This window comes from Leptosomus discolor, chromosome 4 (assembly GCF_034619465.1).
Source record: "Leptosomus discolor isolate bLepDis1 chromosome 4, bLepDis1.hap2, whole genome shotgun sequence".
NCBI lineage: Eukaryota > Metazoa > Chordata > Aves > Leptosomiformes > Leptosomidae > Leptosomus > Leptosomus discolor.
The window spans coordinates 45,093,483-45,116,567 of NC_141394.1; the positions used below are offsets into that span (position 1 = coordinate 45,093,483).

Consider the following 23,085-nt stretch of genomic DNA (forward strand, 5'->3'; position numbering starts at 1 on the left):
TGTGTCCCAGGTTTCTGCTTGTGATCAGGAGCATCCCAACCCGTAAGTCACGGATAGCTCAGGCCAGGCCACGCAGAACTGCAACGTTCAAGGCTGCAACCGAAAGCATGAGCAAACCCTGCAAGCCAGAAGAGAGGGAGACCAACTGCACTTGCTGTATTGCAGCAGCGGTGAAAGCGATAGCAAAGTGCCAGGAGAAAATGGCTCAGCATCATCTGCGTTCACCAGAGCAACAGTGTGGGAAAATTGTACAGCTGGGCCTTGATGAAGCAGAAGATACCCACGGTCTGATTTCTTGCAGCCCTGGCAAAAATATTACACACCAAAGACAGACAGACGGGAAAAACTGAAACTCAGTACTCAAAGTTATTTGGTGAGTGCATGATCTGATCGCAGTACTAACAGTGGGAGCCCGAAGGCATGCACAGCACGTGCCTGATGTCCTTAGCCAACGGGAAGGGGTGGTTGCTGCCTAATTAAAAGCCAATAACCAAAGGAGGAACACAAGCTGTGATTAAGCAGAGGCTTTCATCAACAGAAGCAGGGCTGGCATCTCCTCTGGTTAACAACTGCTAGCTGTCTGCAGAGAGACTGATCGACCTGCAGACAGCTATGGAAAGAATGAATCGATATGAAACCTCTGCTGAGCTCCAGAAACTATTTACACCACAAACTGTGGGTTGTGTGGCTGAAAAGCATGAGTGGAGCTGAGGGGGAGCGCAGGCTTCCCACACTGCTCTGGAAACAGGGCAGCAACGAGGTCATTTTCCATTCCCCCATGAGTGCCCTGTCCGGGAGGTGCATGCACCATCACGACCTGGGCTGGAGGAAGGGTGAACCACCCTGCACGCAAGTGGCTGGAGGAACACCACCGAGATGCCACCCTTCTCACTTGAGCACCGCCAAGAAGAAAGCGATAAGCTTCCACGGCTGCACCGCTGTCTCACAGGTCTGAGGAAAGTGGTGAGAAGGTTATGGAGTTTTCTGCCATTTCTGCACGGTTTCCTTATCAGCCACAGCATCTGGTTTGCACTCTTCGGCATTTCCTACACCACACTGCAGAACACCTTTCATCTAACAAGGCCACGTCGAGCAAATGAAGTGAAACATTTCTCTCCCTAAATCAGAACCAGCAATCGCAGCAGGTTCTTGTAGGGTGTTGATGGCCAAGCATTTTGCTGCAGCACCTGAACATTGCGTGAGAAGGAGGTTATTTCTAGTTTCAAGACAGCCGCACACCACAGCACCCTCTGACCCCTAGCCCGGCAAAGGCAACCCGCCTTGCACGTCGCCGTCCCTGGGAGCCGGAGTGCGTCAAGTGCACAGGCTTCCTCCACATCTGGGCTAACAAAGACGTGCGAAAGCATTAGCTTCCCTTCACAAACTGTACATTCAGTCAAAATTAAAACCAAACAAATGGCTCCCAGCAAACCGAGCGTTTTGCCAGCGCGGTTGGAGAAACGAGGTCTGGCAGAGCCTGTCACCCCACGGCTACGGCAGCCGTACCCCAGAGCATGGTGGGGATGGTCAGGGTATGGACCACCACCTTCTTGAATCACTGTGCAGGAGTTGGGTTTACCGAAGAGGACGGAGGCTTTTTGGTCACTTACGGAGGGGACGTGCTCGTTCCAAGAGATGTATACATACGCACTCAGCTGTGAGCCAAGCCTGGCTGCTGATAGTTTAGCTGACAATGATTAAATAACCAGTTTATGCTGGATGAGAAGCTTGTCCACACCAGCTAGAGCAGCTCATCTGGCACCGGTTTGTATGCTGGGGAGGCCTCTCATTCCAGGCCAGCATGGTCCTGCTTGCACAGGTTGCCCACAGCCTCCAAACAACAAAAAGCTCCAGAGAGGTGTTTGGGGCTGCATGGAAATACCAAATCACCATCACTCCCAAGCAAGGCTGCAGAAGTCTCAAACAGCCCAGGGAGCAGCTTCCATGTATAACCAGGAACAGCCGCCCTTCAGAGCAACCCCAAAGCTAGAAAAGGTTTGAGAGTTCATGCTGCTGCTGTTGTTGAAGAAAGCAGCAAGAAATGAAATACAGCAGAGGTCATGGAAAAGGCGAGCCGCATAGTGTGCAACCCACAGTGGCAAAGGAGGTATTTTTGCCAGGCAGGCACAGACAGACAGCTTTTGCAGGGAAACCCACTCCAGAGATGGAGGGAGGAGCAGTGATATTCAGCGTTCAGCAGCAGGGGAGCGCCTGTGTCCGTGCATTAGTAACGAGCTGCAGAGGCAGGTGCAAGCTCGCAGGACCTCAGCTGCAACACCACCTTGCAGGGCCGGGACAATAAATCCTTGCCCCTCTCTTGTCACTCGCCCACAATGTGGCAGAGCACAGCTCACTCGCTGCCTCCCACTCCTCCATGTCCTCCAGCTCACGGAGACAGGGAGCATTGCTGGGCCTTGCTCAGCAGAGCCTCCACCAGTGCAGGACTGGGCAACTGCTCCAACCAACGCTAGGGATCTCCTTCTCTGGCTGGGACACCTAATTCCACCAGCCTCCTGCCTACCAGAAAGGCAAGGTGAGTGTTGTGTTGCTGCTGGGACAGAGGAGGGCCATGCCAGCACAGCGGTCCTGGAGGGACAGTGACCCTCAGCCCACCCAAGGGTGCTGCAGAAGGGGATGGGATAAGCCCTGCTGCAAGCCATTTTCCCCCCAGAAGTGGACAGGAACACTGAACAACGAGATGGGGCAGAGGAATCAAAGATACAACTAAAACTTGCCCATAGTGGCAGGGAGGTGCAGCTGTGCACCTTTTCCTCAAATTGAAAGCAAAGCAAGTACATGGAGAGGGCAAAAGAAGATGGAGGTGACTCGATGGCTAAGAAAAATAAATGGGTGTTCCCTGAGGCTGGAAGGGAAGAAAGCAACTGCTGGAAAGCAACGCCCAACCTACCACTGTAAAGACTGGCCAAGAGCTCACCTGGCGGGACAGTGGTGCCAGCTCTGCAGGAACCTGTGGTGCTGCTGAGGCCGCGGCTTCCAGGGGCTTCTCCCGAGGTAGAGAGAAGTTGGGTGCTGGAACAGAAGGCACTGCCAGCCCCAGTGCAGGTGGTGAGCACCTCCCCTGCTTCCTCCCCTTCCGGCCTCTTCAGGGGATTAACATAGTTAACATTCTCTTTACTGAGTTTATTTGCCCTCTGGCAATCGGATCTCTCAGCTGCCTTCAGAGCTTTCAGACTCATTTCTGCAAGTGCAACTGCAAGCTGTTTGCTGGTTGTTGCCCTCCAGCAGCTGGAATGGTCCTACACACCCAGATCCAGCTGCAGAAGCTGTAGGACTGACCCACCAATTGCCACCATGCTCATAACAAAGCCGCAAGAGCAAGCAACAACCGTGCTCCCCATATGGGCCTGCCTTTCGGGGGCCTGTACTGTACTGTCCCCCCACGTGCTTTGAACCCCACACGCTGTATTTGCAGCTTGGTCTGGCCAGTCTGTTGCTCCCAATCAGCTCGAACCTGGCTCCCAGGCCACACCGTGGCAGCCAGGCTGCTGGGCAGTCCAAACCCCTCCCTGCAGAAGCAAGCTCAGCCCTGTAGCAGTCCCACTTACCAAGAAACAAGGTCCCAGCAGAGCATTGCCCTCTACTACCAAGAAGCTGCATTGGACGCTCCTCTTCCTGTCTTGTCTCCAGCTTAATGCGGTGAGGGGCCTGCTGCAGCCTGGTGAGGCTATGGCACCTGAACACCCTGCAGGAGATGCTGGCTTTGTCCAAATGTTGACTCTCATAGTACCTATAAACACTCACAGAACATGCCAAGAATATTGCCTAGCTGCCAGGATGGAAATTCCGGACAAACCAGGCAGGCTTGGCCAAGATGTCCTGTGTGTGCTGTCCAAGGACAGCAATAACTTGGTACCCCCAGTTCCCAATGCACATGTAAGAAGTCACAAACCCACTGGGAGCAGGCAGCAGAGATGGCTGTCACTTCTCCCAGGTCTCTTTGGAAAACACTGGATGTCCTGTTTGCACTGTGACAGAAATCAACACTGAATGCTTGGAACTGTTCATGTTTCCCCGCCCCCCCCCCCCCCGCCTTCAACCATCAGCCTTACTAGTGAACTGTGCAAAGTATTCCACTTTCATATTGGTATTTTTGTTTTCCCCTTTGCAACCTTAAGCATTTCTTGGGTTAATGAGAACTTTTTCTCAGAAAAAATGGTACCAGTTTCAGAAAGATCAGTGAAGCTCCCGATCCTGCTATAAGGAATTTCTGGCACAAGGCAAGAAATTAGGAATAATTTTGCTCATGACAATGAGATGTCTTTAGAGCAACCTCTCCAATTTCACTCCACTAGAATTATAATCGTTTTGGTACAAAGAAATTTGTAGGGGAATTATTTAATCTTCCCCTTTATTGTAGGAGAAATTATTTTTAACTGAGCCCAAATTCACTACCATTCAGTGGATTGCTAATTAAGCTACAGATGTCTCCTGATGGCAGCAATTATTCCTGGTAACCTTAATAAGCTTGTTACATTCCTTTGTTATTGTTATGAAAAGTTATATGGAATACTTTGCCTAATACTACACAGCTCTAGGGGGAATTACTTCTTGATCTGTTCTGGCTTGATTAAAGAGAATGATTGTTTCTTTCTTAGCAATATTTCTCAAGTTGTTTGTGGCTCATTTCCCTTGTCTTTTGTTGGCACTTTAACAACTCTGAATAACTTTTTCACAGAGGTCTTTTTTCCAAACATTTCTAACTTCTTTTGCTCTCCCTGAACTCTCCAATGTCTTTGCTTGGTTTGTTGCATAGGGTTTTTTTTCTGTCCTTTTCAGTAATTTTTTTTGTCTAGCACATACACATTACTTACAACAGGGACTCGGTGCCATCAGAACTCCATGGAGTTTTGTTGTTACAGTTTGTTGCAGATAGAAGAAAAGCATCTCCTTACGCTGGTACTTGAGGAAAGGCATCACTTCAGTGCATAGAAAATACCTATCTCCTTAATTAACAGAACTAACAGAATAGGTTGGTTAAGCTAACTGTGCGCAATTTCGGACGTCCTTTCTTCTCTCCTGTGCCTTTGCGTGCCCAAAATTCCAAGAACATGCTATACAACAAGCAACATTATCCAAGAAATAAAGAACTTCATTGCATTTCAAATGAAATGATCACTTGTGTTTTTTTCTCCATATTTATTTTGTTCACACTCCCACTCTATTCCTCCTGAAGTCTCCTGCTGCTGGCAAGAGGTGCACAAGAAAGCACGTCAGTGGTTATGACTATTGCTCATGGCTTAGTACTGATTTCAGGAGTATCAAAGTTCATATGAACTGTGAACTTTCCTTCAGAATCACAAGCAATTATGATTAAACTCCAGAGTGAAACAGATTCCCGCCCAGCACGACGCATCACGGAAAGCAGCCAAAGACTCTAGGCACTAGGCTCCTGATCAAGCCATTAAAACACCACAGTTTTGAAAAGCATTCAGTGATGATCCCATTTTTCTGACATCAAAACCAAAGGAAGGCTTAGGAGCACCTTCTGCATGAGCAGTTAAAGTGGGTAAATGTAGCAGCTTTTGAGTATCCCACCCAGTCACTAGCTCCTTCCAAGCTAACTCAAACACTCATGACAGCATAGCTGGCAGGGCATCTTTCAACAAAGCTTTATTTGCAGGAACTGTTGATTTACTGAAACAAACTTTTTTTGTGGAAATGCACTGTTTCTGATGAAACATTTCAAGACCTGGGATGGCATTTCTGGCTGAAACCAGCAAGCCAGAGGAGCTGGTCCGATAGCTCAGCAATGTGGTGAGCGTGGCAGGGCCAGAATTTAGGTCTGGGAGCTCAGGCTGTTGAGTAGCCTTGCATGCAGGCTGTCAGCTGTTTTGCAGTGCCTTTTCTGCTCTGCCTTCAAATAAAAACAAATGTGAAAGCCTCAACATCTCGTTGTCAGAGTTCTTGTCTTCCAGTCAGTCTGTGTTCAAAGGGCAAGAGGAAAACAATTAGTAGCAAAAAAGTAAGGAATTTTCTCAAGTTCAGAGAATCCTCAAAATGGCGACCCGACTCGGTGGTCTCTAGCCCAGCCTCCCACAAGGAGCAGGACTGCCACCACCACCGCAGGTCATGTGTGGCTTCATTTAGCCACGTCATGAACACCCCCAAGCAGAGAGATCTGTCCACCCCTTGGGGGAACCCATTCTCCTGCAGCACTGCCCTCCGAGGGAAGTTGCTCATATTCAACCTGAACCTCCCACACCGCAACCTGTGATCGCTGCCATTTGCCCTAACACCTGCAGCCACCACACAGGCTTTGGTTCCACCATCTTTATGGCTCTCCTTCCAGCAGCTGAGTAAGGCTGCTAATGGATCCCCATTCACTCGCTCTTTCTCCAGACTTGGCCCCTTGTCAAGGACATCTCTGAGTCTAAGGGATGCCATCCTCTTTTTCTGCCAGCTAAGAGTGAAGATGCCCAGACACACTCTGTCATTCCAGAAAAAAGGGCTCTACAGGAACAATCAGCAGACAGCTTGCATGATGGAAAGATTCAGCCCTGAACCGGGTGGTAGCACTTCCCTGGTTGCCTTCCCCACTACAAAGATTCAGTCTCATAACACGAGCTAACACAATGCTGTTCTGTTTCAGAGAGTGGTGTGAACTCTGCTATCAAAGAAATATTTGTTCCAGTTCAAGCGTTGGCATTTTAAACAAGGGCAATTAAATGCACTGAAAATGCTATTGCAACATGAAGGCTAAAAATGTAAACATAAAATGTCAGGAGTCACTTGCAAGAAAAGCTCCTGAAAGAAACGCCCACTCACCCACACTGCACAAGCATAACATCGTCCAAGTGACAGCTTGCATTTTGAAGCCAGATAAATAAGCCACAATTCAGCCTTTTTTCTATTACCAGAAGTTTACACCACAAGTAACTATGTCAGCAGTAGAAGTGGCACCACTTGGAAAATCTGTGATCTGCGTCAGCAGGCAGGTCCCCAGTGTTACTGTTTGGTACAGATGTGTGACAGAGACACTTGACCCCCTAGTCGTACTTTGGTTCAGGCTGACTAAGGAGCAACAGGCTGCATGCCCCGTGGTGAAACTGCGAGCTGGAAAGCTCCTGGCTCATGTACAAGTAAACGAAGCTGCCTCGGAAAAATATTTTCAAAGGTGGTTTCAAAGCCCCAAAATGCAAGATAACCAAAGTACAGAACAAGATACCAGAACTAATATGAAGACACCTATCTTGTCTATACTACTGACTAGCAGCCAACTACTTCACTCTATAAATATTACCATCAGGGTGAACGCAATTTGAGCTCTCCCTGAATTGCAGCTGGACTGCATGCCAGGTGACGCTCTCCTTGAGCAGGGATGACTCTCAAGGTTTGAGATCCCTTACCCGAGACTAAGAGATCCTTCCTTGCCCAAGGCAGAGAGACCCTTAATTTGTGACAGATCCTCAGTAGGTGACTGACAGCATGCTGAACTAGTACTAATGAAACGCTACTAATCCATGCAGCTACTCAATATTAATTATTATAAACTTTAGACATAAGTTTAATATAAACATTAGACACAAACATTGTCTAAGTCTGAGACCAAGATTGGTCCTAGCCGCACCTAGGCTCCACAAGGAGTTTAGAACGCAAGGGGGTCCACTCTGAGCTTCATGACTCAACAGGAGGGTCTCCCTCACCCTTTGCATCTCCAGTCTCTCTGTGAATCATTCTAACTCGATTCTAATTCAATTTTCCTTTCTATGTTTCTTCCATGCAGTAATTAATAAGGTGAACTTTGCCAAACTTACTGAACCTTGGTAAACCACTTTTAAACTTTGTTGAATTCCATCTAATTCACTGAACTCTGTCAAATTATTACTTTACCTCAGTAAAGCATATTGTTGAGTCTCTCTTTCAAGTGAGGTGTGTTCCACTCATCTGTGACAAGATGCGATTACTTACAGGTCTAAGTTTGTACCTCCAAATGCTAAACCACTCCTACTTTATACCACAGAATGTAAACTTCAGAAGCAACATGTGCAGTACAGGTTCATGGATGCTTGCAGGAGCCTAATACTGTTCTTATTCTTGAAAAAAACTGAGTTTTAAATTTATAGCCTTCACCTGACAATAACAGCATCCTGAATATGCTTTGCTCTTTAAAATGCACTGAATGCTCAGACTTCAGTAAAAAAAATTTATTTTCAATATAAAAGTGCCAAAATATCCACCAACATTGTAATCTATTCAACAACCAGCTTACTCTAGTAATCAAAATTGCAAGCATCTTTATTCACATTTTTAAATCAAATTCCTTTCACACGTTTCCACAGTAACCCGGGTCCCTCGAAAGTGGGAAATTTGCATTTCGATTGGCTGCTGTAGTCCATATGTCCAAGTTCATGTAGGCACGGAAGGGGTTAAACCTCGGATAGTATTCCTGCTTACACATAACTGCCTGGTTCTCCACATGGGTCGAGTGCTGGGTCGTGGCACTGACGGGGCAGCAGCTTTCATAAACATCACTCTGAGGTGCCCAGATGGAACCAAAAAGTCCAGACATTGGAGACAAGCTTCGGGTGCTTGAGAGGTAGGGCTGCAGGGCAAGACAAAACCAGCATGGGAAACTGCAAAGTGGACCATTTGCCAAAGAAAACATGGAAATGTAGTACTAAATGGGAGGAAGCAGCATTTATGCAGAGAACTTGGGAAACTCACAAGTAGAAAACTGCACACGAATTCACAAAACAATATGGCTGCTGAAAATATTACAGCAGCATTAGTGTGTGTGCGCAAAGGCACTTTGCTAAATGAAGCCATATGAGCTCCTCCCTGCATGGCATCGCTATTACTGTAGCAGGAATACAATATTCAGTTCTGGTCAGTCTGTTAAGAAAAATAAGGGAGAAGTAGAAGACATGTGAAGAGCACCATGAATGTTTTGAGTGTTAAAATTAAAAGAGAAGGACGCCTAAGAAATGACAAGACAAAGGTTGAAGTATGTGTCAGTACTGAAAGACTATGCATGCCGGGAGCAGAGAGGGACATTCAGTATGGAAAAGAGACTATAATTGGGAGCTAGGGAATTTAGTTAGAAAATTTCGAAAGCTTATAAAGAACCTCCTGGAGGGCAAGATGTGTTAGTCTGTGAGGAAGTCTCTCGGAGGTGGTCATGGAAGTCTTGGGACTTTTAAAACTGAATGAAACACTGAAAAGTATTGTGGGGAAAAGCTCGCCAGGGAAATGAACTGACTTATCTAATGTATTTTCCAATCTCTACCTTCTGTGTTTTCTGGCATTCCTGAATAAAATATGAAATAAAGCCACGTTTATTTCAGGAAACAGTCTTCTACCCATTTTGGCACTTTTTAACACAGCAGAATTTTCACTTTTGCAGTTGGAAATATTTCTTGCTTTATTTGGTTAGTTTTATTCAAAATAAACCTACCGTATATAATAAAATTCTAAGATAAAAGATTTTGAAATATGAGCAGAAGAGAAGGTGGTTACAATTAAAGACCACCTTGAACTGAAGGTGCACTATGGGATGACATAAACATGGCTAGTCTGAAGCGTAATGGGTCAAAGTCAGCATTTAGAAATCTGCACAAATCCAGCTTAAATCACGTGGATTTCCTAGCAAAAAAAGCTGTCAAAGTCACTGAGAGCAGCTGTCCATTCAGCTCTACAATTTCTAAATCTCTTTGGGTTTTGCTGCCAGCACTTTGTGTGTTTTACCTTCATCTGGAAAGGCTGATTTTGATAGGAAGAAGTCTCAGTAGACTATGTGTTAAGTCCAAAATGTCTTTCCATATGTAAGATGATTTTAGTCAATTTTCACGCAAAAGGATCTGTCTTAAAATTTCAGACAACTACCAGTAACAACCTTGACCAACAGCCAGGGAAAAACCCAGGCTACCAATGCCAGCATCAAATACATACATCAGGCTACTTAAAGGATTCACAAAGAGCATGCGTGAGGACACAGCAGGTAGGGGAAAGACAGGAATGCACTGGGAAAGCTTTGAAGAGGCACACGAAGGCAGCGCCTTGCAGTGACAATACTCACTGTGGAGTTGACGTAACTGGCAGGCTCCCAGGTAGGCGGCATGTTGGGAGGCGCGTTCCAGGTGGAGGGACAGTTCTGGTCAATGAAGGCTGTATTCTGCACTGCTGCAGTACCTGGGAAGCCACTGGGGTAGTTCATGTTTTCTGCAGTTTATAAAAGCAGGAAGACAAAATAAGGCTGTTGCAATATAAGCACTACTAACATTTCTGAGGAGGAACACTGAATCTTCTCAGAGCAAGGCAGGCTGGAACTGACCTAAGGCCGTCAGTGACTTCAGGCAGCTTCAGGGCAGCATAGCAGCAAAGCATAACAATTTCTGTTAACAAGACTACCACTCTGTATTAGGGACCCACTAACAAATTGCCATCAGGAGGACGGGATAAAGAGTTGGCAAACTCTCCACTGGAGAACAGAGTCTTTATTAGCCACAGAACACACATGGCAGAGCCTACCCAGGCTTCACTGCCAACATGCCTCAGCTCTAAGCACCCGAGGGATCACTGTGCTTGCCTGTGATACTGTAGCCTGACCTTTAATTATTGCTTAGGTAATGCTAAAGAATTCTAGGTTGCTGCCAGTGTGCTTCCCAAGCCAAGAAAGTCTGGCCTGGAAAGGTAATTGGTCACAAGAGGCGTTCTGTTTCACACACTGGAAGGCAGAAGTCTGCCAGAGGGGAAACAAAGAAAATTGTGCAAAAAGATTTGTGTAATACTGTGGTCACAAGCATTTCTATTCCCTCTCAGACAGAGTCCTGTATACTGGCTTTTCAGGCTTATTAACTCCATACGAAGATTAGTCTTCTCATCTGCCACATGCAGACATTGTTTATTGCTACAGAGCACCCAGTCAGCTGGAAACCGTAAAGTTCACTTAAGCAATGACACCCAGATGTTTACAGACAAGCTCAGTCTTTTGTTTTACTAGAGGTGAGAGAAAAAAACATGCTCAGTGATAATTAATAAGCTTTATTTTATCCTACCTTCTGGGAAAGGACCATATTCGTTCATCTCTAGTGGACAATACATGTTGGAAAACTGGCTGTCACAAGTTGCATTCCAGTCGATGAAGCTGTCCCAAGGAAAAGAAAAATCTGCTGTCAGAAACAATTTGCAGAACTTCTGAAAATTATTTAGAAACACTTATTTAATGTAAAGCTGTTGGATGCAAAATGCCTGTAACTGATGAGGCTTTTCACGTTCTGCTTGCCAATTCTGCCAGTATCTACTCTGTGCCACTACATAATCATTGTGCTTCTCTCACTGAGCTCTTTTTCCTCTGGGAGGATGAACAACTTGTAATGACAGCTATCAAAGTCCTGCAACACCTAAGTGGGTTCAACTTTTTCCTCTGTAAAAAAGAAAATAATTGTACTTCTTTCCCACAACCATGGTAATGGTAGCTATAAAGTGAAATAATGTCATTTGAAACAGAAAAAAAAAGTAATGCATTCATCAAGCATTTGAATGCTTCAGAATAGCAATTAAAATGGGTATTTCTACTTTGCCTACCATATGTGTTAAAGTCCTGTTCAACAATTACGTTTTCTAAACTACACATTAATTTGCAGGGATTATACTTGTTTTAATTAAAATAATTTCAGAATTTCAAGAAGACTTTTCAAAAGTAATATTTCTGAAAATATGTCAGAAGTGAAACAAGCCCTGCTATGCAGTGAGCCTGAAGAAGTCCAAGTCTGGACCTAGTCTGGACAAAGTTGGAATATAACACTTCGTGCTAATTCAGTTTAACTACTCAGGCAAGAAGCTATCGTAAGTTATCACTGCTACACATGAATAAATTATTACATGTAGTTTTACATATAAAGTCCAAATTGAGATGAGTGTATGAAAGCAAAGTAGCATAGTGCAGAATCTGCCACAAATCGCTATGTATTTCATCTGACTTAAGGGTCAGGCAGACACTGCCCATTGCTCCCAATCATTAGAGCTGCAGTTTGTTGACATGACAAGTCAGAACTGAGGTTAGCAGCCTGGTTGGGATCACAAGACCATCGCTTGGGGAGAGTTACCACTCCGTCATTTCAGATGACAGGATATGACCTGAAGAACTGGCTGTATTTCACTGCTATGTGGTGGCAGAATATTTCTTCTCACTAGTTCATGGTGCATCTTTCACTAGTAAGATTTGCAGTGTGGAGAGTCTAAAGTACAAGAATTACTCAAGTTCATCAGTACAGGAAGATCAACCCAAATCTACACGGAGCCTGAAACAGTCAGACCAACTTGAACCTCTACACCACCTTCAAATTGGACTATTTGCCTTTATATAACAATGTCTGTTCACACCATTTAACATGAGTACACACTACACAACACACCCCATGATATACAGAAGCTACATATTTAGCAAGAGGGCAATGAACCTAAAAGGCAGGCTCTCTGCCTGACCATGCGAAAGAAGTGGAAGGCATTAAAAGCTTTCCAAACAGTATTTGATTACATTTGACAGAAGTTCTGGAGCATCTACATATAAGCAGGAACACCAGTGAATTTATCTTAGCAAAATTAATCAGGATGTACTAATGCAAAATCATAAACAACTAGAACTAAGATTGAAGCAACAGCAAGAATTTTACTTTAACTATCACCTGCCTTACAAATATTAGATAAGATAAGCTCAAGTACAGTCCTCTGCATCACAGAAACCTGAACAAAGTGTTATTCATACTGTTTACATAAAACGTTAACTTGCCTGTTGTGGACAGAGGGGGTTTCTTGGATCATGCACGGTATATTATTCTCAAGGTTGTAGTTTAAACTATTTGTCAGGCAGACTGGCTGGGCAGGCCACAAGTCTCCTGTTGGGTAAAGACCTAAAAACGGAAAAGGGAATGAAATGCAGAACAAGAGGAAGGAGGCTCCACAAACTCTGAATATCACAATGACACTTTGTTCTCAGGTCCAGAATAAGGACTGTATCTAGATAAAAATTCCAGAATTACTAACCAATCTATTTTTCTTGTGATGAATGTACATCTTTAAACAAATCTCAACATTTCTGTTTGTTAAAAAATACATATAAAAAGACCTGAATGGAGAAGCTGAAATTCAACAAAACAAGGCAAGAAATTCTTACAGAGAGTCCTTAAGTCATCAGCCACCAGCAACAAGGCAGCATCCTTCCTCACAGCAGGACTGACAGCAGGGAGGCAGATCCTCACCAGCCTCCCCCTCGCCTCTACCCATCAGTCAGAAACCATCTCTGTAGTCCAACTGCACAAATGCAGCGGGAAGAGGGTTGGGTTTTCAATAGACAAGAGCTGTTCACAATCAAACAATACACGAACTTGTTACGGCTGTGGTTAGGCCCTAGGGCAGACACTGATTGTGCTGCGCTCTACTGAGTGCCCTGACTGCCCACAGATACTCGGTTCCTATCAACTCTGTGAGAACAGGCAGCTGGAGAAAGGAAAAAAGTCCAAATTAGCAGTTTTCATGAGACAACAGTTGCAAAGTTAGCTCTATTTCTTTATTTCACATGATAGATACATAATATTGCTACTGCGGAAAAGGTTTAATCAACATTTGTATCCTACCACACACCAGTCAAACCTACAGCAGAAGCGACAGCCATGGGCAGAAAGTTCTGCTGCCCAAAGAATCATGCATCCTAACCAGCTTTCAAACTACACCTCACCATGTAGCCTGTTGCTTTTTTGAATCCCACTCAACAAGTTAATATTACTTCCCTTCGACATACAAACAATGAAAAGCGTTGTAACAGCCCAACCCAACCTCATTCATTATTGCTTTCAAAGAGAGCAAGTACCAGCTGTGGAAATTTAGAGAAAAATGGTTGTGTCTGAGCTTTATTTTAACACAGTAACCAGTGCTCTTGATGTCCCAACTGCATTACTTTTGGACATAAATCTGTGCAAAGCAAGAGGAAGAAAAAACAAAGAACACCTAAGACATTGAGTTGAAAGCTAAATGCTGTCTTCACACTGGGAAGACGCAGCAAAAAAAATGTCAAGGTTATAAGCTTTCGTTTGCTAACTCTCCTTTTGAGAAGTAAGTCAAGTTTTAATAACAACAAGTCTATCAAATTAGCATATACAAGTGTTATCAGCAATATCACTGAAACTGCTTGACAAAGTGTGCAAAAAAAAAAGCTTCAGTTGTTAATAAAGCAACTTACCTTTATTTTTGTCAGGATCTGCAGCTATGTCAGTGAAATTGGGACATAAGGTTTCAGGATATTGAGGGATGCTGTTCATGTCTCTGCTGAATGAAAAGGAAACATGATTTCTTAAGTCTAGACACTGTTATATTTCATAATCCAAAGTATTTAAAAGGAAATATACAGAGACGTAAAAAATATTCTAACGAACACCATGATTGCTATTGCTTTCCCACTCTTTCCTAATTTTTCATATTTTGAATTAATCACTGTGCAATTACTTTGATTTTTTTTAAATTAAAAGCCAGCTACTTATTACACATGCAAAATGAATAAAATTAATACATCTTAATTACCCACTTTTATTACCAAAGTATCAACCCATTGCAAATCAAATCAACACCTTTTCTCTAAAACTGGAAAACAAGCTATAGTCCAAGAAGATGTGTAGGATCTCTCATAACGTTTCAATGCTCCCAACAACTTTCAGGCAAGTTTACTTTCAGGTGCACGAAGATACAAAGGCACACATGAACATCAATTTCATATTCATTGAATCCCATCAAAGAAACTAGTCAATATGAATGGAAAGGGAACATTTGCAAGCACCAGAATCCCAGAGGAAAAGGATTAAATTACTTCTGCTAGTGAAAACAGAGCCAGGAATGAGAAGTGAAACAAGTACTTGTAGTAGTAAAAATTGGAGATACTATCTCTACTAAAGAGGTAGAAAGGAATGTCGGGGAGGGGAGAATCAATTTTCATGCTGTATATCCTAGGAGAACATTGTTCCCATTAAAAGAATAACATCAACTTGACAGTCTCACTCACTTTTTTTTTTAAACCATTATTACTTTAATATAACTAAATGGTAATGCAAATGTAGTAAAAGTTGCTAAGATCTGGAGGAAATGAGAAGGGAAAAACAATTTCCTTTTTTTCCCACCTTTATTTTACACTTGGAAGCATTTATCATATTTCTCCAGCATAACCCATTTTGCATGTATCTTTTAATGTACTGAAGAAGATTCTTCTTCTAACTAGTAAGTACAATTAGACTGTCTCAAAAAATGACAAGACAACAGGTAGCTATAATTTATCAAACTGAGACAAGATTTCAAGTTGGTGGTGTTTCTTTAATGTCTGACAGGTGTAAATTAAAATTTTTTACCTGGTATTGCAGATGTTATGAGATAGATTTAAAGTGATAGGAGTTTCAGATGGAAAATCATTTTGTGAAATATTCTCTCCTAAAGAAAAGAATGTCTGTGAAAATCAAAGATCCTAAAAAAAGAAGTATGCACAGAATATACATACACACAAATAGAATCATCAGTGGTGTTAATCAAGTTTTCTCTCAGACTGTGGAGTATCACTAACTGCATTAATTTCAAAGAATGCTATCTATGTCCACATGGTCTTAAATGTATTTTATGACCTATAAGTGATTACCACGTTCTTAACGGAGGAGTTCCTTGTTACTACCAAATTAATTTTGAATTTGAAATGACTTATCTTTTTTTTTTTTTTTTTAAGAAGTACTACAGTTTGAACAACCAGAAAAGTCACATACACACAATTAGTTATCTATTAGATTGCAGTTTCAGATACATCACATACTATATTTTGGTAATGTAAAGTTTTACACATACACAAATACACATGTAAGTACATGCATATTTTTACATCATTCAAAACAGCATTTTTCAGGTACTCAAAGCTGCCTTTACTTGTGTCACTTCAGCACTTTCTTTAAAATTTACTTCTAGTGCTACATCAACCTGGATAATGATGGTAGTGACAGGGTTTAGGCTTTCAACTGTTTTAAGGATACGCAGGCATTCAAAACACTGCAGTAATGAACCACAGTTCCCACTTCTCGTACTAGTCAAGCAGCTGAGGTCTCCTGGCTACTCAGGCCTCGAATACAGCTATCCAATCCTAGCATCCTCAGATCTGAATTGCTTTCACACATTCCTCATTTGTGGATTTCTTAAACATCCGTAACATTTTTAAGTGAATAATGTCATGTAACATAAATTCAAAGGCAGTTCTTCCATCCTTCCATGAAAACTAACTGTGCAGCTCCCTCAGCGAGGAGAGTCTGACACTTGGTCTGTAGCCTGACAGCTCATCTTTATCTCCACAAAACTTGTGGTACTTTTTTTTCCAAGTACTAAGTTCTTTAAATTCCTCCTTGCGTTTCTCAGAAGTGCCCTATAAAAGCCAAGTTACACGCCCTATGCCGGCCCTTTCCATTCAGAAGGAAGGCTGCAACCCTGCCCACTACTGTGCAGAGGCGGTATTTGCAGAACTTACTGGATGGAAGAAAATGCCTGGCAGTAATCATGGGCTTTTTATCTCCGTCTGAACTGCTGGTACTGCTCCAGCTACCCCAGCTCCCACGACTGGCACGAACACTTCCTGATGAACTTCCACAATCTGAGCTTGAATCAGAACAAAACTTCTCCAAACACTTCTTTTTGGACCGCTGATAAAAGCTTTCTAAAGAAGTTGCAAAAAAAAAAAAAAAACCAAAAAACAAAACAAAAAAAACCCCACAAAACATTTAAGAAAGTCAGCTGAAGATTCAGTGAAAAGTCATCTGAAATACGAATTTACATAAATTCTCTGAGTTTCCTGGTAATAGAACGGAAAATAGTATTTACTGACAGCCTCACGATAAGCACACCAGCCCCTACCACAAGGAGCTTATGATCTACACAACAACCCCAGTGCAATGAATGTAAGTGCAGTTAGAGGCAATAGCTTGAAATAGGAAGCCTATACTGTTTTTTGAAATACATAGTTAGTATTTTAAACATGAAACATATCCTGGCTGTAGGAATATGCACACTAAAAGCAATAACAAATGTTGCAAGTAATGGATTCGTAAGAGATAGATTCTCCTTCCTTCCTATCTCATCAGGGAGGCAAAGGACAATCCTATAAACACTGATACCTTCTTCAGCCCTCCTCTTCCCAAAAGCCAGGGAAAACAAATGATTAAAATCCTGACTGAAAGGCAGGAAGCAGGTACCCAAGCTAGTGGTGGTTTTTAAAAATGACCTGCCTATTCTAAAGGTGGCTTTCGCAATACAGCTGCTTCAGTTAATACCTGCGTTAATTTAAACACAGAAGCAGACTGTCAGTCCTTCACCCAGAACTGATGGATCACAGCTTTGGACTGATTCATGTTCTGATTTGCACCATCAGCCAGCCCCGCAGAGAAAGCATCTGGAGCCCTTCAGATGTGAGCAGGTATTATTTCAGGCACTGCATCGTGCCACTCCTGCCATCTTCGTGTCAGGGTTCAAAAGGGAGAGAAGCACAAGTATCTCTCTCAAGGAAGGAATACAGCTTTACCGCCACTAAAATCACACTACATTTCTTCCCCCACTCAAGACAATTAAGATTGCATACCTGTTTCTCCCTGTATAGACAAGCTTCCAGCTTTTTGGTCTGCTTTACAATTTTCCCCGTTACCCTGAGGACACCAGGCTCTTATTCCAATATTTGCTCTCAGATCCGGCCTTTCAAATTCACTGCACATATGCTTCAACTCGCTCTGCTCAGGGACCCTAATACAACCACACCCAAAGAAACATGTTTACGTTTTATATTTCAGCTGCATTTTTCCTTTTCAGGCATTAGACTTCAAACTCACGTGGCTCTCAAGGCAGGACATGGGGCAAGGAATAGGTTTAGGAGTCTTATTCCTCAACTTTACAGAAACATAAAAAACCTTTCCCAAAATGCAATATCCCACCACACAGACTACTACTACTCAAGGGGAGAAGCAAAACAAGGTGTGTATGTTTAACTCCATTCTCCAAGGCACTTGCAGAAGGCAATCAGATGTTATAGTGATAAGTACAGTCTAGCACTGTATAAAGACCTAGATACACAGAAAAATGTGCCCTATGTCTATTTCACTGGCATAGTTTTAACTAGAATAAAACTATTATCTGAAGTAATCTGAAGTTTTTGCTAGTAAAACTGAAATATCTGGATCCAATATCATAATGAGAGAGAGTTAATGGAAAATTAATAAGATCCAGCTGTCAAGTTTCTACAGGAAGGAAATGGTTACATCTTAACTCAGAAAGTAGCAACTGCCAAATCAGTTCAATGAGCAGACAACAAATTTCAGTATTCCACTTCTGATTTTTATCCTTCCTACCTACAAAGGTGTGCATCCTGCAAAGATTTACAGATGTGCTGACTTCCCACACAATGAATAGTAATTTGTTTATAATGAGTTATAACAGCCCCTTCAGATTTACAATTTCCCTGTTAAGTCCACTGACCTCAATAGGACCACTCGCAATAAAAATTAAGTCTGTGAAGGCTTTGTAGGATCATGACCTTAATTCAGAGGGTTGGGGGAGGGGAAGGAAGAGGATGTCCTCCTCATAAGAGTTCTGTTCTAGCAGGAGTTTATAACTGGTATTTCTTAACAACAATGCAAATAACTTAAACTTAAAATACATGAAAAAATAATTAAGAGCCGTTTACAGCTGACTTTAGAAATGCATTTAAACAAACCTCAGGGGGAGGCGGTGGAAGTAACTTCCCAAGGTGCTCTCAATATTCTTTTGAGCCTAGTGCTGCTCTAACCTTTTTAATCATCACAGCAAAAATGTAAGCCGCTGTCTCTTTTCTACATATTTATTCTCCTCTTCCAAAACTACTGGAAGACAACATTCCCTCAGTTACACAATACAGCTGATGATTCTCCTGAAGGTGGAATCATTTCAAGAATTTTGTTTTCCTTTTTTCACTGAAGTGAATACACGACTGGATTTTATACACACAATACACAATGGAAAGGAAGCTAACCATCCAGAGACAGCAAATTCCAGGCTGTAACAGAGAGTAACCACTGCTATGCAGAATGGAGTGTGTCTATATACATGCAGATTTACAAATGGAAAATAGGTTGGTTTTTTTTTGCTGGTGATACTTAGTACTGCACGTTCTTAAAAGTAAAGGCTCAGGCCAGGATTAAAGTGTGTTTATTTAAATAGATAAAGCAAACCTGCCTAATGTACTATGCAAAGCCTGCAGAAACATTACAGCAACTCTGGATTTCTTCATGATTTGGTGAGGTACATACCTTGTAGATATATTAACGTTCTTCTTCTTATTTTTTCTAGATGTTCTATTTCTATTCCAACTCATATTTGGTACATTTCCTTCCTTCTTCTCCTGAGGTTTCTTCTTCCTATATGCATCTTCTTGCTAAAGGTAAAAATATGAGCTGAGACAATGCATACATTATAAAATGAAGTTAACTCAGTAAATGAACTCCATTGGATTTTTCTAGATAAATTTCTCTGGACAAAATGACCCAACCCAAATGCATAGTTACTTCATGATTTAGTGCCTTTCCCATAGCACATCTTCTTTCCAGCATCATCAATTTGACCAGCCTTTCCAAGACTCTGTCCTTCAAGACACCAATAGATGATGAGAGAGAAATTTTTGAATTCCCAACGTTAGCATTTTCCTCCTCACAGCATCTAGCTCTGACTTCCAGGGAAATAAAAAAGTAGGGGGAGAAAGGAAAGCAGTCAATAAAATTCCCAATGTGCTAAAACCAAAAAACATCTGCCAGATTTATGATCAGTTTGTGTGCAAGTTCAGCAGCAATAAATCCTCCCTTTTCTCAGCAGCTGGGGGGTGTTGGGGGGAGGCATCCATTTGAATTACAACTGAGAACATTATGGGGTAAGTTAACCAACAAATAACAGTCATTTTCAAAAATACAAGAAACAAACTGAGCACCATCAGCCACACATGGAAAAAAGTTTGCAACAACAGTTCCCAAAACAAGATGAGACCTTGTCTTTTCTGATACATATTGCTCAAGTATGGTAAGCAATTCCTCCTTACAACTTTTTGTCACGGGGTTCCTATTCAATAGGCAGGACACAAACATAATGCAAATTCTTTGGTTACTAATTACCTGATGAAGTGTTTTATGCTGCCTGCAACAAAGGTACAGTCTGTTGTGTCTACTGTGCTCAGAAACCAGGGGTGAAGAATGATCCTTCTCAGCAGCTTCGCAATCTGTTAAGGGGCTTCTGCCTGCTGTGTTCTCAAACGCAAATTTCTGATGCAAAGCCCTATATTTGGAGATCAGGTCTGCAAATAAAGGCCAATATGCCCATCTAGGAAACCTCCCCTCCCGAGTATGTTCCCACATCATTACTGTGGCTGACAGCTGGCATTAGATTCTAGTATGTTTGTGCCTGCTCCGACAATAACAAAGAGTATCTCCGGTTGTGATATGGCCAATATCACAATACAACAACTGTTTTACCCAAACTGTTCATCATTCTGTAAAGCAGTATTAATATGCAACAGATGTGGGATGGCACTTCTGCATAATTCCTCATTCATCTGATTTACAGCGTTTCAGATCTGTGACAGGACATAATAGTCCCTACATACACATACATAACTACATGTGTATATGCATATAAATAAACAAGAAAAAGATCACTTTAAATTAGAAAAGCAGAAAGATCACAAAACAAACCTCAGAAGAAGTAATCTCCTCTTTTGCGCAGCACGGAGTCTCTTCCTTAGGTCCTTTATTAATCTTTTTCTCCGTGGAAGGCTTTAGGTTGATCTGCTTTTTCAAAGTATCACAGTTTTCTGTTTCATTCCTGAGAGGCACTTGCTGGCTATTCCCTATAATTAAACAGTAACATCAGTTTGCTTGGGAAGAGAATGAGCTCGTAACTACAGTATCTTCTACCTGTCTTTAAAAACAGACTTGCATTGCTTTCTAAAACACTGGAAGACTAACCACTAGGCTGCTGATGCTGAAAATTTCAAAATCAAAAGCTAATGCTGTATAAAAATTCTTATAGCAGTTGCAAAAAGTAGCTCTATATTTGACTCATGCTCATGGGCACACCACTCCTACACATGCATAAATTACCAAAGTCCTGCTCATCTCATCTGAATTTGAGCTATTTGGGTCCCAAGCCATGGGTCTGTAACACAGGATCTGAAGCCAGAGAACAGTGGATTAAAAACAAACAGAAAAAAACCTGCAAGCTAGGTGGGGAGGAGACTTTTCAAAAATGGGTAGACCAAAATAAGGACAGCCTTTATTTGGTGCTTTATGTCTCTGAAGTGCCCTCTGCAATTCACTATTAAGACAAAGCAGTGTCATCCTTTCTTTAGGATGGGATCTGCATTAAAAATTCATTTCATTAAGAGGCTTGTGAGGAAGAAGAATTATTCTTGTCTAACAAAATCCAAGAGATGAAGAAAATGAGGGGAAGCCCGCCTTAAGAACTAGCCAAGTTACCCAGCTGAGTCACAGTTCTATGCCTGGGCCCTGCCAGTGCTGGACAGGGCAGAACAAACTTCAGCTCTGATCGGTTCCAGGTATCTCAGATATCTGCTATCATCCACAGTGACCTGCTACCAAGACTCTCAGCTGTACTGCACCGAAATGCCATGGCTTATTGCAGAGAACTGGTCTTCTCAATCAGGAAAGGCACACCCAAACATTTTTATCGTTTCCTATCTACCAACCAACTACAATGTCCTAGGTCCAAGTCAGCCAACCTCTCCCGTCTGGAGCAGGCAGTCACAACGACCGCAAAAGGAGCCCATGTGAATGAAACACCAGAGACACCAGGCAAGGGAGGCTGCTAGAGCTCTAAAAAACGCTTCGTTGCTCTCCAGCATACAAACATGTGAGTACCTGAGGTACTGAAGACTCCCCGTTTGCCCAAAACCAAGCCTGTAACTATAATCAAGATACAAAAACTGCAACATGGTACTTTTTAGACTCCATGTATCCTTCCAAACTTCCTGAAACACAAAAATACTCACATTCCTGACAGTGCAGAAAACCACAATGCAGCAGATTACCTGTAGCGCTTTACCACTGAATAACTGTCAGTACTCTGAAACACTCTCTCAAGGTGGAATTTTTGTCAATGAAACTAAGTCTAGTATCTCCCAGATGGTTTATGTATAAACACGATTTCCACAGCCTGTACTCAAAGTTACTTTCCTGTGCACGTAAATACAGTTATTCCCCCCTGCCCCCCCAACTGATTTCCTAACTCAAAGCAAAGAACAAACAACACTGCAGTTTAGGAGTACATAAAGAACGTCAAAATACTTTGTACATATGAGTGAAATTTTCCTGCCTCCACCTGAGACAGCACACTTGTATCCCTTATATTTCACAGATAACGACACAATGGGAAGCAACAGGCCGAGAGTAACAACTACACACTACAGCAAGGCCTGAAATCCCTCCGTGATGGCTCACTCACTTAAATAAACTCTGCCACAGCTACAGTGAACGCCAGTCTTCAGCATGCAATTACTTTTCTGAGTGTCTAAGAAAAGCCAAGCTTCCCAAGGACACATTCTCCTACCCTGCCCTTGATGTCCCCCAGGTACTCTTGGGCTGCTCTTAAAATTTTGAGTTGTGACACTTAGAGGCAAGACTTCCCAAGGAGCTTAGTTCCACAATTTAAAAAAAATAAATAAATAAAAAAGACAAAAAACACAGCTATGCAGTTAGTAAGAGGAATGTTGAACTGCGGATTCCTACGAAATATATTTTCACAATAATCTGATGTCAGCTTTTTTTATTTTAGGTGGTTTTATCAAAGGAGTTCTGAATATCCAGTACTGAACGTGCTTGCTTGATGGCTCTAAATATCTGACATCACATTTTCAGTGGACCCGAAAATTGCAAACTGGAATGTTTCTCAATATTTGACATGGGTAATTTGTGCCCTATAAGCAGATCTATGACATCAATTACTTTAACCTTTAAAATGCTACAGCACAAGCTTGAAATCTGTAAATCAAGGCAAATTTATGATTTATGAAACAACTTTTAATGCAAGCTGTTTCCT

At 42.4% G+C, this 23,085-nt stretch overlaps 1 protein-coding gene across 3 annotated transcripts in view; it reads right to left on the minus strand.

Annotated features, from left to right (window-relative positions):
• Positions 1-8,150: 8,150 nt before the first annotated feature.
• Positions 8,151-23,085, minus strand: part of TMEM131L (transmembrane 131 like) — an 83,634-nt gene continuing 68,699 nt past the window's right edge. For 2 of the 3 annotated variants that reach the window (XM_086464711.1, XM_086464713.1), the window contains 10 exons: positions 20,724-20,878; positions 19,296-19,420; positions 17,600-17,757; positions 16,496-16,681; positions 15,348-15,426; positions 14,195-14,280; positions 12,749-12,869; positions 11,016-11,104; positions 10,037-10,179; positions 8,151-8,563 (listed from right to left, as the gene is read on the minus strand). In XM_086464711.1, coding sequence (XP_086320837.1) covers positions 8,285-8,563; positions 10,037-10,179; positions 11,016-11,104; positions 12,749-12,869; positions 14,195-14,280; positions 15,348-15,426; positions 16,496-16,681; positions 17,600-17,757; positions 19,296-19,420; positions 20,724-20,878 — 1,421 coding nt within the window. In that variant the 3' untranslated portion in view covers positions 8,151-8,284. The remainder of the gene's footprint in view (positions 8,564-10,036; positions 10,180-11,015; positions 11,105-12,748; positions 12,870-14,194; positions 14,281-15,347; positions 15,427-16,495; positions 16,682-17,599; positions 17,758-19,295; positions 19,421-20,723; positions 20,879-23,085) is intronic. The other variant, XM_086464712.1, reaches the window with a different exon arrangement.